The 16,944-nt window shown below is 35.6% G+C and overlaps 1 protein-coding gene across 1 annotated transcript; it reads right to left on the reverse strand.

Annotated features, from left to right (window-relative positions):
* Window positions 1-7,514: 7,514 nt before the first annotated feature.
* LOC100372966 (syntaxin-5-like) lies at window positions 7,515-16,643 on the reverse strand. The gene is made up of 9 exons (XM_002733312.4): window positions 16,502-16,643; window positions 14,917-15,190; window positions 13,975-14,048; window positions 10,880-10,935; window positions 10,548-10,660; window positions 10,315-10,446; window positions 9,860-9,947; window positions 8,523-8,769; window positions 7,515-8,291 (listed from the first exon to the last, which is right to left on the reverse strand). The coding sequence occupies exons 2-9, from the start codon at window positions 15,094-15,096 to the stop codon at window positions 8,132-8,134; spliced, it is 1,050 nt and encodes a 349-aa protein (XP_002733358.1). The 5' UTR covers window positions 15,097-15,190; window positions 16,502-16,643; the 3' UTR covers window positions 7,515-8,131.
* Window positions 16,644-16,944: the final 301 nt, after the last annotated feature.

Genomic DNA, 16,944 nt, shown 5'->3' on the forward strand with positions numbered 1-16,944 from the left:
TAATGTTGATTTCAAACAGTGATGTAAACTTCGCAAACATGGTTGTAATTACACTATCAGGTTCCTTAAACTCTATGATTGACCACAGAGTAATGTACTGTAAAATACTTTATTTTAGCTAGAATTAATTTTCACTGAAAAAAAAAACATTTTGACTATTTTGTATAGAATTTATTTTCACTTATTTTGATGAGTTGAATTAAATTATAGAAAAAAAAAGATATTTTCACCAGACTTTATTTTCACTGACTCACTGCAAAAATAAATTTCAAGTTAAAATAAAGTAATTTACAGTAATAAGAGTTAATTGTCTAACGCCGCAAACAGCCTATGCACGTCTTCTTGGTATAATACACGTCTGTAAAGTCTAAAATCATCGATGAATCCGTAGAAATCGCTACTCATGCGATTTACGGACGATTCACGTTGTCGACCACCATACGAATATTGATTTGGGTCTTGGACGGGCAGCTTACCGCCAATAATTAATGACTGGTCAGTAGTCGTAATATCCCCAATGCAGCAGCTCTCATCGCCGGGTTGTTGGGCGCCATCTAGGTAGAACTTCAACAGAGAACCGTCGTACGTCATGACCACGTGATGCCACACGTCATCAATGGCCAGGATGTTCTCGTAGGGATAAGTTGAAAACTGACCAATCACCACCTCTGAAGATTTTGTATTGCGTGCTACTGTTTTAATAGCGCCCCCTATCCGTGAGCTAGCTCCTGCACGGATTTCCCAACTACGATGCCACACAATGCTCTGTTCCTGCCTAAAATTTCCAGTGCGTTTGTAACGTAGACTAACGGAGAACTGATTTCCATAAGGATAGTTTTTAAGAAGGGCAACTTCAATTTTATTTACTCCGTTAAACATCATTGCAGAACCAGACACCGCGTCTGACGGATCAACGCCTACCGCGCTATCATGATAATCAGCATGTCTCTGGTGACATGATTGGTCGGTGAAATCGTCATCAAAAGTGAAATGTGCCACTATGTATGGACTTTCACACTCACGTGGACCATGCAACGTATACAGATACTGTACTTCTTCATATGTCAGGCTGGTGTTTAGAATCAACAACTCATCTATCAGTCCGTTGAAATACGACCCGGTGGATCCAACACCACCGCCACCGATAGTAAGAGGGGTGTCTCGCAACACCATGTGCTCGCAAGGTGTACCGTCAGTTTTCTGACGTTTTAGGCCATCCAGATAAAAGTCTAGTTTCGCCCCATTGAATGAGAACACGACATGGTGCCATGAATTGTGCTCGGCTAAAATGTTTTTGTATGTTTTGGAACGGTCGGAGCCACCACAGTTGAAAATACTAGCACCGAGCGCCTGGCCTGCCATTGACGTACCCATGTCAACACTCCAGCTACCGTAGTTTGAAGCTCCATTTGATAGAATGGTCGACACTGTAGCCCAGCCAGCAGTCCGCTTTACCCACACACTGACACTGAACGGATTCTCCCACGGGTAGAGACGAAAACTATCCACGTTAATTTTTCCATTTCCGCTGAATTTGGCAGCATTGCCATCAACTCCACTCTTCGGTTTGAATTCGACGTCACCCACAATGTTTCCATCGTGACCGTTTCCAGCTGCGTCGTTGGCATTGTTGTCAAACTTGTAAAGAGCCACCGTATGCTTCGTAATCTTGTCTTCATTAAAATGACAAAGAGAGAAAATACACTGTTAAATATACGAAAATAAACCAATAAATCAAAATTAAATAAATTCAGATTTACTTACGAACATAATTCTCGACTGACGCGTTTCCTAATTCAGATGCACCACGCGATGGGTGGCGTTTGCTTGTCCCTTTCTCAATACCTTCTTTCCCGTCCTTCTCAACTATAAACACAAAACAACATCTTTACCAAAAACGTCTTAAACACTGTTGAAACATAACTCGATTTTCAAAGTGTCATCTACAATTACACGAAAAGAATGAAAAAAAAACACACAATATTAATAATACCTGTCGTGGTCTCACTTTGATGTGTCGCTTTTATCAACTTTCTAATAGGATCGTCGTTTCTGTCTCCGGTCTGCATACTCGGGGTACTACTACCTACAACAACATTAACGTTAAAACAAAACACGGGCTTCACAAACTATAGTATTTAGGGAAAACGCAAGTGTCTACATGACGGTGTGCATGAAAAGTGGATGTCACCAGTCTATCTATGTCACATTGGAGAATGTATATGTCATAATAGAGAACTATTGTTGCCACAACTTGTTTGAATTCAATACTGTAACATAGATAATTTAGTTAAACTGTTACATGAAATAATGTTAAGTGGGTCACGTGTTACATTGTGATAGCTCTATAAGTGCTTGACATTACTTATCATCGTACTTATATTTGGGTCCCGTCATAGTTCGAGTAGAACAAGTCGATTTCAATCCTATATAACCTGGAATGTTACAGGTTTAAAGTCCAAAGCTCAGCTGCTGAGTTCAAGCAATTGTCACTAAACACTGGGCATGTTTGTATATATATGCACATGACTGAGTCTCTATCTTAAATGTTATGGATTTGTAGACCTTGACCAACGGTATATTGCAAGTTCGCTTACAACATTGCTCATCAAGTTGTAAATTTCCAATGTCACATGTAATATTAAAACATTTAAATACGTTTGGCGATATTGCAAGTTAATTTGCGGCGATATTGATTTGTTCTAATTGTCTGTTTATGTATTTTTTTTTATATACATGTATCTAAAATTAGCAGAATTGAATATTTATCAATTCAATGTTGTTGATACAACGGTACGAGCACCTTTGCCTCAGAATTTATCGAAGTTTGCACTGGCTCCAAAAGGGCAATCGTATTCCACGGTTATGGAGATAAACTCCCATGATTACCTTCTCATGCACATGTTTAATGTTACTGTTTAGTCTTTAAAGCTTACGATGTTTAGCTTTCAGTTTATTCTTTTTATTGCATCCACAACACTTTCGAAGGAGCACCCAACAGTATTTTTTGATTCCTGTGCTGAGTGCTGAGATTATACGTAAAAGTTTTGTTGACGTTATGTTAGTTTATAATAGCCCACTACCAATTAATATACCGTGTATTTGTACATTCCAAATGATTGTATGTTTGTAGAGAACGAGTCAAATTTTAGACATTTTAATTTTAGAGGGTCATATTTTAGGAACATCATGTGGGGGAGGTTTCTGACTTTCTGGCTCAAATACAGGTTGATTTCTATCGGCCCACCCCTCCTAGAAAAATTCATCAATTAGACTACAAGCAATGTACCAAATTGTGTGTATGTTTGAAACTGACTGTGAAGTATATAAATAGTGTTTGGTTGTTGTAACTGAAGCTTTACTAATAATGAATGAGTTATGCTAGGGTTTATTTTATTTTGAACGATTCTTTAGATCACTTAGCACTGGAAGGTGTACTCCACAGACCAGATGGCTTTCAGTTAATATGCATTGTAAATCTAAAGATAAAATAATCAATGAAGCTGGAAAAGCTATGTTACACTGGATCTGCATATTAATAACGATCGCGTGGCCAATTACTATGAAGGTAAAATCACGCGTGGTTCTTTGAATATTTAAAATGCATTATAAGTAGACTTTTATTTTTTTTAAAATGGGTTGGGCGAAAATTAGGATGATTCTGAAACTATGCAGCGCCACCAGCGACACATACTAACGTGTTTTTTTTAATGCAACTAGAATATGGCGCATTCAACACACGTCAGTTTGATTAATGGTGGGTTGTTTCTAACCTGTAGTTTTATACGGACTGGTAACAATATCGGGTTCTTCTTGAGCAGTATCCGGTTTGTATTCACCAGCACATTCCCGTCTCATCTCAGAAATCTCCGTTCCCATGGCAACAATCATATTCTGCATCACCTCCATCTGGTTTGTCAATTGTGCAACATCGGCTACAGACACGAACCGCTGTGAACTTCCTTCAACCGTCGAAGTGTCTTCCATGGTGATATAGGCGTCTTTTATGCCGGGGCACTGGTCATCTCCCGTGTCTCCAAAAATCGTGATTTTTGTAGCCACTGTACAAGGTGAACTTTCACTGCCACCGGAAACCACAGCATATGACATTGTCATGGCGAAACCCAAAAATAAACTGTGCCAGGTATAGCGAGCCATTTTGAATTAGGAACGCCCTTTGTTTCTAGCTAGCCGTGACGCGATGAAACCACGAAAACTGGGATACATGCCAAGTTAGTCGATACCTTATCGGAAAAAGGTCGATGTGTCATAATATATTGTTCTATAGCGCTTCGCCAAGATTTGTGATCCTTGTTTCAAAAATAACACATTCATTCTGATAAATTATTACGCTATATATCAAAAGTACGCTAATTATTGCTGCAAATATTGACGGCCGTTTAATGGCCACATTTCAATCCAAGACTCATTATAATATTCCGTCTGTGGGTGTTCAAGCATAATCCATCTTTTTGCCGCCAAGTCACGCTTTTTCATAATATAAACTATATCAAAATAAAATCATAACCATACAATACTTCAATGGGATTGATATGGAACACTATACCGGTGAAATCAGAAAATGTATTTTTTAAACAGAATCGTCATTATATAAACCAACAATCTACATACATGTATCGAGTTTAAATTTTTTCGAAGTCCTCGGAAACCAAAAAAGATACAACCTTGTTGTTTTGGAAGTTTAACCTGAAACAGAATTCCTTAAATTATATCATGGCGTTTTAATTCTGGTTATAGCAGCGTGTGCCAAGTATACAGACTCACCCACTGATTCAACGTGTTTACAGCTATACTACTATATATAGTACAGCATTGTATAATATTATACAACTATAATACAGCTGAATCATAACTTTCCTTTTGGAAGTTTTGAAATACTAGTTCAACATTGATAGCCTCAATTAATATGATTGTCCGAAATAAGTATACCGTCAGTTCTCATACTAAGGTAATTATAATATTCGTGACAACCTCAATTTGAGGGGACCGTCAAGACAATAAGTACGGGGAGTAAAATTTCTATCGTGCAGGGTCCATAGCGTTGGGAACATCTTTTGAAAGTTTTTAGATTTTTTGAGGTCTGGAAAGTATTTGAGTTGTCTTTAAATTACAGAAAAAATAAAAAAGTCTTTAAATGTCCTCATAGTTATTAATTTATTAATTTTCTCCAGGGAACTACCATATCCTCAGAACTTTGATGAGCTTTGGTGACGATGTTGGTCTGAATCAAGGGTCAAAACTGATGTCTTGGAAAAATTCATAAAAGTTTGGGAAAATGTCTGGAAAAGTCTTGGAAATCATTCAGCTCTTGGAGCTATGGACTCTGTTCGGGTGTTTATGTTTTGAGGGTTTAATTTGAAATTGTCACATATATCAAATTACAATGTACTAGTACATAATACAACTTGGAGATGTATGAAATAGTAGTTTATATTCGAATCGTGAAACCGAAAACATATACATAAAAGTATATACATAAAATAATGACCCTATCTTCCAACCCATTATACTCAGAGCAGAACTAACGGTTTAATTGTAGTTACTGTGTGTTATATAACACAAAAACAGTCAATATAATGGAATTGCAATGTGTTGGTATTCCGTCACACTCGTTCGCTTTCAAAACCATATCATGGAATCATCATTGAGAAAACCAATACACCTTTCCTCTAAATTGCGCCCTCTAGAGGCGATGCGCGACCAGAAGGCCGTTCTTACCACTAATTAAAACTCCATAGACGACAATGTTAACATATGACGAGATTGCTATATGAAAATGACGAACAAAGTTGAAAACATGGCTCAAAAATGGGAAATCTACATGCCAGTGATCAACCACATGAAAAAAACATGTTGGCCAGCTCAAACTCTTGCAAATCTCAGGTAAAAAAGACACACCTACTGTATTGGATTGCACCAAGAGAAATCACTGGAAAAACACCAAGACTAGAACATCCAAATACACACAGAATAAACCCACAGGTACACAGCCACTAAGTAGTAAACAAAAGACCACAAGTTGGTCTCTCCTTTGACCCAGGTGATCACGCCCTCAAACAGGGAGCACCTGAGAAAAAAAATATTTAAAAAATTTCATTGGTTCTTGCAAGGGGCTACGCACGGTCATTGGTTGATTAGTGGTATGAGACCTTTAAAGTGTTGATGTCGATTTGATCACAGGCACTTGCAACGCGAGTTTAGGGTTGGGTTAGGATTATAACTCCTATTGCAAGTGCCCCATGGTTTTGATCTGTAGTGGTCCATCAATCCCCACCCTGCAAATAACCAATCTTGCAACGTAAACTTTTGGCCATATAAAAATAATACAGAAGAATATTTGCCAGTCTGGGTATCATGTAAATTCTTCATTTGTTGGTTGGCTCTCAAAACATTTACTATACAGTTGGATATAAATTCATGTGTAGATCTCCACTTTATTGTAAAAAGAATTAGTTAGCATATAAACATGGCAATTAACCTCAGCTCAGCAAAGATGGACACATACTCAACCATATACTATCTATGATGCAAAACATTATTTTCGTGCATTTGAGGATGTAATAATTAAGATAAAATTCCTAATTGTGTTATGGAAAATTGAACTTAAATATATTTTTTTACTGATGGAAGTTTTTTTATCTTTACTATCCTAATAGATTTTCTAAAGAGTACACACTCGCAAGTTGTTACCCAGCATCATGTGGTATAGCCCTTAACAAATTTACCACCTTATGTGGAAATGGCCAAATCATTTAGGTATCAGAATTTAGCAAATTTGTGGTCCAAAATGGTTACAACATTTGATCAAATAGTAATAAAAAGCTAAGTGCATTTATTCGCAAGCACATAGTGTTTGAACGAGTGAAACTGGTTGAGTAAAAATCTGTCAAAAGTGCGTGCGAGAATTTGGCTTTGAAAGGAGCCAAAATTAATTGTTTCCAATTTGTAACTTACAAAACCAAGACCTATAATGCTGAAATGACTATCTTTATCCCATTTTATGATCACAGTTTCATATTCATTCAGAAATCCAAATTATGCCTGGAGATTTCAAAATCAGATTAGGAACCATTCATAAAACAGTGATGCAAAAATATGCATCATTCATTCAACCATGGAGGTATAAACACCTCCATGATTCAACACAAGTAGCAAACCAACCAAACATTTATTTCAATACATTTTATTCAACCCTAAAATAATAATTTTAGCTTTACATATTCCCCTCAAATATTCTTCTCCTTTGGTTTGGCATTATTATCAGTATGTACACACAGTAAATTCAGCACAGGAGGGCCATTTCCAATAAAAATAATTCTTTCAGCAATTTTAAACAATGTACGGTAAAACAGCAGAGTATGGTAACCATTGATGTGCTTGATCATAAATACAATTCTTGAGAAAAATCAATCTTGCCAATGATTACACAACCCTGACTTTAGACCCTCAGGATAAGAGTTTACTAAAATCTTGTAATAAACCATGTAATATAATTCTTATTTTTTTTTGTTTTTTTTTTTGAAACTGTGAAGGCAGCTACATTTATAGATCCAATAGATAGTTCTCAACCCAAAATTTTTGTATTCCATAATCCGAATGAGAAATAACACGTGGTAAACCAGATAGGGAAGGAGGGTATTTAAAATTTAAAATATACTCATATTCCAGTACAACTGCTAGTTCACATTACAAGTGACATATATGTAAATTTTGTAATTTTCAGGGAAAAAAAACCACCCAGCAAATCTGGAGGGTTGAAGATTAATTATATTCAGTAAATCTGCACCATCAATCCATCAAAGTTTATGAGATCCCAAGAACAGAGATCAGTTCAGATAAAAACCATTGGAGTAGACGATGATAGGCACATGCAGTCCCAATAGTCTATTATGAAAAAAGGCTGCTAACTCCATGTCCACATATTGTCTAAGCAGTTTATTGTCCATGATTCCCTTTTAAAACTAATGTCCACCAAGCCTAATAATGCAGATCCAGTCTTTTATTACACATATTTACGGTAGGTCATCAGGTTTTTTTGGGAGGTTCAGCAGTGTTGAGCAGTATACAACAGTTACAGTAGTCATAGTTCCAGTTCCTTTGCTTTATTTCCTCATGCCATAAATACGATGAAAACAATGAAGAACACAAGGAGAACAACAAATATTTTTATCATCAGCCATCGGTTTGATGTGACAGACTGGAAATATTTTAACAATTCTCCATGAGCAGCTTCAATATTGCCATGTGTATCATCTATCTGTTGGTCAATTCTGCAAAGATAAAAACAGATACATGATATCTATCTCTCTTTCCACATTTTTTCTCCTCTCATTCTTTTATCATGCTACTTTTGAAAGAGACTACTGTACATCTTTCTCTACAAGCACAGACTACCCACCTTGAATGGAATTCTAACCCATTTGACTAGTTGTACAAAATGCACAACTCTGGTTGAGCTAAAACGCATATTGTGTGGTAATGGTTTATGCGAAATAACTAACCTTTGAACTTGTTCCTCTTGTTCTTTAACCATATGTGCTAACTGTTGGAATATACTTCCTAATTCTACTATAGTGGCTTCTATATTTTCCATAGTACTAGCTCTACTCTGTATGTACGAGTCCTGTTCGTCTATTAACTGCAACTGTTGTTGATAGCGCTGTTTATCCATATCCTCCATATTGATGGATACATCACCACCAAGACCACCGTAACTTGTCTTCTCGTCTTGGAGTAAAACTGAACCCGCTGAAATGGAGAATATTCATAATATTGAACAATTGCGACAGCTGCTTCCATGTCTTGAGAACCCCAGTGACAAGTTCACTGAATATCTGTGATTTCCTTTGCTCATGAAAGTTTATTCCTCATTTTAGAGCATACCATTTGAGTCAGAGCATAGTATACAAGGAAGAATTTGATAAATCGAACAACAAGCAAGTAGCTTTTTGATTGTTCTGACTGTTTGGTGTTAGGGTTCGGTAGCCAATCAGGAGACATATGGGACTGGAAACCTATTCATTAAAACAAAATGGCCACCGGACAGCCATTTTGATTCTGATCTGAAAAATAAAATGACGTGCATCAGGAACCTGTAATGTCTAATGTATGTACCAAGTTTGAACGAAATCCATCCATAAATGCCAGAAATGCTTGATATTTGACGATTTTTTAGCACAAAAGTGACAACCATTCGGTCATTTTGAATAGGATCGTCAAACCAATATATATGTCTATCTATGACATGTTGTATAATGAATATTTAAAATTTGAACATAATCAGTCAAAACAAGTTGGAAATATGGGTCTAGAAGCCCATTCATTAAAACAAAATGGCCGCCAGTCGGCCATTTTGAATGTTATCTGAAAAACAAAATTATTTGCATCAAGGTCCCATAATGTCTAATGTATATATCAAGTTTGAACAAAATCAATCTCTGTAAACAGCCGAGAAATGCTTGATTTTTATGATTTTTTAGCACAAAAATGGCCGCCATTCGGCCATCTTGAATTAGATCTTAAAACAAAATGATGTTCATCAAGGTCCTATAATGTTCAACGTATATACAAGGTTTGAACAAAATCCATCTGTAAACAGCCGGGAAATGCTTGATTTTGATGATTTTTAGTACAAAAATGGCCGCCATTCGGCCATCTTGAATCAGATCGTGAAACAAATTGACGTGCATATGTATGATTGTGATTGGTCCAGGCATTTCTTAAATACAGGTCCGGACGCACGCACAGACGCACGCACGGACACACGGAGGTCAAAACATAAGTCCCTGTTTTCGGACTTCGTCCGAACGGGGACTAATTAAAGAGATCCACTACTTACTATTGCCCTTTGTAGCAGACGGCGGCATACTTGCAGCTACGGGTCCTTGTGAAAACTGATCCCTTCTAGTTTTTTGCTCTTTTAGATTCTACAAGAGATTAACACACTGAATGATAAATAACAGCGATACTAAAACAAAATTATGCTTTAGAGGAGAAGAACAAGCATATATTTTGCATCTAATGGAATAATTTTACAAAAATGTACAGGGTGTCTGCATCCTACCTTATTAATAAACAGATTAAATATACCGGGAATAAGATTCCTGAAAGTAGAGTGTGTGCATGGCATCAATCCCATAGTGCAATACCACAATGATATTCAGTACTCATTGAAGATGTTAGTAATATACCATCTATATGGTATTAGTTGAAACATCTATTGGTAAATTATGATCATTCAATTCATGTGAAAACTACAATCAAACCTGAACACTGTATATATGAAGTACTTACCCGAGTGCGGAGTTCAAGAACCTCTTTGAAGTTGTTTGACATGGATGCAAGTTTTGACTGAAGCGACACCACAACTTGACTGGAATGCGACTGCATGTGTCGTCCATTCTTGTGAGCTCGCAATTTAACAAGCTGCAACCAACAAAGAACAACAATTAATCACAATTATTGATATTTTGAAAGACAGTACAAAAACTTGACAATATAAAGAAAACAAGGCAAGGGGTATTTACCTGTTGCAGCTGAGCAATCTGTTTGTTTAAATTGTTGATATCTTGTTTGATAATATAAGTCAGTTCTTGTATTTCAATAGGCTTATCATCGAATAATGACTTTCGTTTAGCCACTGCAATGATAGACAATAGATAATTCTACCAGCAACCAACATACTTATCAAATTATTGCGCTCAATGTCGGTACATTCTGTTTCCATGTCATTTAAACAAAATTATAATCCATAATATCAACTCAATGTGGTTCAATATTAAGGATTCACTCTTTTGGCACAAGAATTTCCTGAGATTTTGCCATGTTTAGCACTTGTTATTTTAAAATCAGTACTTACATATTGTGAGCTTCTCCAGTTTGGCAAATGTGTTGCTGATATCATGTCCAATTTTTCTGATGGAGAAGTAAATCAGATTATGAAAAGTTGGTTGAAAAATTTCATTGTATTATAAATAAGTAAACATAATATAGCTCCCATCAGGCCATGCCACAACTACCGGTGCAAGATGCACATACAAACACCAACAACAAAATGGAACATTAGAAAACAAGCCATGCATGGCACAGTCCCTGTTAGTTATCAAATTTAAGATATATAGTTTTATTTGTAGTAATATAGCTGGAATATAACCATGTCAGGAATATCATTTTTTAACATTAAAAATGATTGACATTTGTATCTGATCGTCAAAAAAGTACTTGTCCATATTGAGAGATATTGCTCTGGAACAGCATTCAAAATCAGCCATTTTGAATACATGTATATATATATATACCGTAAAATTCCTTTTTGAGGCCGCGGCTTCAATTAAAATTCATTTTTTCAATGGACGAATTCAGATGCGTGAAGTCTTGGTGCAGCTTTAATTAGAGCATTCACTTTGGTAACAGTGGGAATTTTTTTCAGAAAACAAAGGCCAGAAGGGATAATGATATGCTAATGAGATGCACGACACTCGATTGCAACTTTGTTGCGATTCTAAGGCACTTTCGGATTTTTACACACAGACAAACTTGTACACAAACGAAATTTCACATTGTATAACATACTGCACAATAAATAATATCTACAAATAGATTTGTATGCATTTGCAGATTACGGTACTGTATACTACAATCTCTTGAATAGACTAATTCGTTAGCACCGGTCACTCTTTTAGTAACAGTGCAGACAGCCGTCTGACACAGTCGATTGCGGCATGTTCAACTTCCGGCAGAGTGACTGTACATTCCATGTTTAATCTAGACATTGGGAAAATTAAAATAAAAAAAGTCAATCAAAAAAAAAATGATAATGAAAAAAATACTCAGTATATTATTTAATGTAATATATATTTATTTTTTTATTTTTGATAACGAAAAGTATATTCTAAAAGAAGTCAAAACAAAAACGAATGCATTCTTAGTAGCAAACGATCACGATAACGATCATGCTGCGTTTCACACAAGTGAATAACTTACTTGTTTTCGAAGTGTTACAATTGCTGATTATTAATCAGTAGTGATTACAATAATGTACAAAAAATAAATTCGTTGAATTGTTGTGAAAATTCAACTTAGTTTCACCGTAAGCGAATGATTTTGGTCACATATAAATGCTCCGATAATAAATGATCCGATACGATATCCGCCATGTTAGTTCAAACATCTTTAGTGACTTGAAACTGTTATGTTGACCTGATAGGTCAAGTTGCTAATAAACCAATCGAAACGCTGGATGGTGCCAACGTGATTAAATTACCATAGCTCATTTAAATATGTTAATGTAGTTCAGCGACCTCATGGTAAACGAAACACGGAAGAGATTTACCGTTGTTGTAGTTCGATCGTTTGGCTTTGATTTTGATGAGAAAACTGCATGATTTTTTTTAAATCAAGAAATTAGTTGTTTTCGAAAGATAAGCTGAGCATTGAAGAAGAATTTAACACTTTTGAAGATAATAACAGCTCATTGTCGAAACGCCGTTTACACAGTCACGTTACCCACAATAAACCTGTACTCTGGAATAAGCGTCAATGACTACGGAAAACCTTAATTAGACTCTAATTTAAGCGTCAGGAATCATTGAAATGTTCGAAAAATTATGCCTTAATTTAAAATTAAATGGTATATTTTTTTCTGAAATATGTGGTGGCTGTTTGGTTTGTGAAAGTTTGGGGTGCGGCTTATATTGCAGACTTTTCCCTGGGATCAAAACTTCAACATGAAACAATGTCTCAAGTTAGGGGTGCGACTTCTATTAAAGCTGCGGCCTCAAAAAGGAATTTTACGGTATATAACATGATGTATAACGAATATATAAAATTTGAATATATAATCAGTCAAAGCATTTAAGAGTTATGGCTCTAGAAGCCCATTCATTAAAACAAAATGGCTGCCAGACATCCATTTTGAATCCGATCTGAAAAATAAATGATGTGCATCAGGAACCTGTAATGTCTAATATATGTACCAAGTTTGAACAAAATCCAACCATAAATGCCATATATATAATGATTTTTTAGCTCAAAAATGACCACCATTTGGCCATTTTGAATAGGATCGTCAAACCAATATATCTGTCTATCTATGACATGAAGTATAATGAATATTTGAAATTTGAACATAATCAGTGAAAGCAAGTTAGAGATATGGCACAAGAACCACATTCATTAAAACATAATGGCCACCAGTCTGCCATTTTGAATCTTATCTGAAAAACAAAATTATTTGCATCAAGGTCCCATAATGTCTAATATATATACCAAGTTTAAACAAAATCCATCTGTAAATAGCCGAGAAATGCTCGATTTTTAGGATTTGTTAGCACAAAAATGGCCGCTATTCAGCCATCTTGAATCAGATCGTAAAACAAAATGATGTGCATCAAGGTCCCATGTCTAATGTATATACCAAGTTTGAACAAAATCCATCTGTAAACAGCTGAGAAATGCTTGATTTTTAGGATTTTTTAGCACAAAAATGGCCGCCATTTGGCCATCTTGGATCAGATCGTAAAACAAAATGATGTGCATCAAGGTCCTATAATGTCCAACGTATATACAAGGTTTGAACAAAATCCATTAGTAAACAGCTGAAAAATATTTGATTTTGATGATTTTTAGCACAAAAAATGGCCGCCATTCGGCCATCTTGAAACAGATCGTGAAACAAATTGATGTGCATATGTATAATATCATATATGATGTTTGATTTTGTGAAGTTTGATTTTGATTGGTCCAGGCATTTCTAAGATACAGGTCCGGACGCACGCACAGACACACGGAGGTCAAAACATAAGTCCCCGTTTTCGAACTGCGTCCGAACGAGTACTAAAAAATTATGGTATATGTATAGTATATGTTACCCCCCATCCCCAAGTAAGTAAAATTTGCATTTCCAGTTTTTGTGAATCCACAAAAAACAACAGAGGCACATCAGTTTAGACTTACTTTGCTATTTGTGTAAATTCGCTGCGTTGTAATAGAAGCTTGTTATTCTGAGAAAATTTTGCAACACCATTACCCTAGAGAGAAACAAATAATAAGAAGAGAATAAAGTATCAAATTATCAATTCTGGCAGGTCTAAGCTGATACAGAATTAAAAAAAAAGTAATTTTTCGTGTCTATAATCCTGTTCATGATGTGCAATCAAATCCACAAGAGTGATTCAGATTTCTGTATAGTTTGTACTGGCCGTCGTTGCGATACAAAAACAAGGAAAATTTTAATTTTAACAATTGAATAATTACTGTTGATGTTAACAGGGGTCGAAATACTCTGGTGCACACTGCACTATGCACATAGATTATTAGCTAGTGCAAGTAAACTCAAAATATAATGTGCACGCTGTGCATGTAGAAATTAACACAACATTTTCACATTATATTCACTAAGCCTAAATTAAGATCAACCAACATTGTGAGACAACTCAAAAAAAGCAAATTCTTTTGTGATCGCATTAATCGAGAACCCGTAAATTTTATTTAAACTTTAAAAGTGGTGCATTTCACAAGAAGTTAGTGCAGGTAAATTTCAAATTCAACATGTACACTGTGCGTGCTGGGAAAAATTCTATTTCAATCCCTGCTGTTATTTTGAATTGCATTGGGTTGCAATGTACAACATTTTAAATAGTTGTAAAACCAAATAAAGTTGGTGTAACAATGTTTTGTCAAAAGTTATACAAGAAACTGTAATTATATTGTCTCTGCAGTAACAAATCAACAATAAAATTACAAGGGTTCTCAGTGGTAATGTAAAACAAGGAAAGTGGTTCATACTTCATGCTTTGCAAATCAGGCTATGTAAATATAAAACTGTATGGCAGTAGTGAATATGCTCATGCATTTTTTGTTTTGCAAGGGGTAGGGAAAAACAGATGATGTAAATACCTGTCTTGATTGAAACGACTTGACAGCCGACAGAAATTCGTGTGTTCGATCCCTGCACGTCATATCTGAATTGTCTACATACGTCTCAGACACATATGGTTTGTTGCTGTAGTTCAAGTTATACAAATTGTCCTCGTCCCTGGCTTCATCTGAGATAGTGCGTCTTCGTCGAGTGGTCATTAGGCCAAGAACATTTCCCTCAGACCTCCCAAATATTTCTACTTTTCTTCAAGTTCTAAAGCAAGCAGTGATAATTGCACTTACAAGGCACTATCTGCATGGCAAAAGAAAAGAGTTGTACATTAGTCTTCAACTGTCATTACCAAATCTCAGTGAAAATGAAATTGTCATCATAGTCTAGTGGATATTAGGCCAATACTTTATTTCTGAATTTTATCCAAAGTTAATTAAGTGATTATAGACTGATATATATCCACATTTCTTGATTTCTTTGTTGCATTCAATAACTGAACTCTTGACAGTGAAAGGTTTACAGTGGCTAGTGGCCTAAGCTTTGTGTGGGCTGCAATGCTCACAAGGCCGGGTGAATACTCTTTGTCAAAATGGGTGGAAACACCTAGACATTTGAACACAGTATCAGCCTGTGATCACCAGTTGTATGTGATGTCACTGAGCTCAAAACATTTGATTTGGCAAAATGAGATTGTGTAGTTAAGTGTATTGACTATGATTCGCAGTGTAGTATCTTGTCTGCCAAATTGCCCATCATTTTGAATCATTTCCATTGTAACATCAGAGTGCACTGACCTAATTCATTACAAATTCATATTATTCACAAGACTGACCAATCAAATTCATACAAACCATTGCATCTTAACATACTTGTAATTTTAAAGGTGCTGTGATACAAGAATCACAGGTTTTATTGAATGTTTTTGATCAACTGGCTTCATCTTGAGATAGTGCATATTTCCAGAGCAATTTTAATTTTCAGATGGATGGATAGTTGAATGGCAGAAATGACAGAGCTAATTTTTGTAAAAATGTGTCTAAATATTTTGATTTATGGCTTTGTACATAGTTAAAATGAATGTCAAACTGGCCATTTGGTCAGAATCATGAACTTTTTAATCATTGATTTAAAAGTATCAGCCAGCCCATTGCTAGCTTTAAACCATAGACTCTTTTTAAAGTTTATGATTAAACTACATTTTCTGAGTACACATTTAACTAATTATAATGTATAAATGTAGTTCCATGATGGTTAGAAACAAATGCATCTTTCCAGCCCGTTATATCAAGTAATTGGACTTCCGTGTTTTTGTGATGTACCGATTAGGAAGATATGATGATTAAAAATACCTTACTTTAGACATATGTTGTCGAGTCTCAACGAATCATCGATTACATAACAAATCTGTTAATATTACAATGAAGGCATTCCTGGCTTTATCGTCATAATAAATAATTAAAAATATTGTAATATACTTCAGAAAATCAAAAATATAACTGAGGCGTACAAAAAAAAGAACTTCATTTTCATCTGTCGTCGTGTCGTCTGTTCGGTGAGCCGCTTGGCGGTTTACCCCGTAATCGCCGGCGAATTTTATAAGTTAATACATACCTGGTTTATTCTATCGGGTTCTTCTTTCTCTAATCCCGCAATTATGAAATACCAGAACCACTAAAAGCACCAAAAACAGATATTTTCTATTCACAAAAAAGTAAAACAACAGTGTCAACGCATCAACTGTCTGACGTCACCAGGTTTCCCAGCGCATGCGTCATTTCCACGTTGCAAGAATTATGGGTAAGCTCCTTTAACTTTAGTGTATGGACGATCTAATGCGATTGAAAAAAATACAGTGTTACAAACGTCCCAATTTTTATTAAAGTTTCACAAGATATATTAGAGATATTATTTAAATCATTGCAAATATGTATATAATACATGTGTGTATAGAATAACATTTACTGATTTCGCAGCCATACGAGTATTTTTAATTTATAAGTTAGGGAGCCCTATACGAACATCTCGCCGGTATATCTCGCACATCAAACCACGTT

Source organism: Saccoglossus kowalevskii, chromosome 2, assembly GCF_978046115.1.
Source record: "Saccoglossus kowalevskii chromosome 2, keSacKowa6.1, whole genome shotgun sequence".
In the NCBI taxonomy this organism is placed as follows: Eukaryota; Metazoa; Hemichordata; class Enteropneusta; family Harrimaniidae; genus Saccoglossus; species Saccoglossus kowalevskii.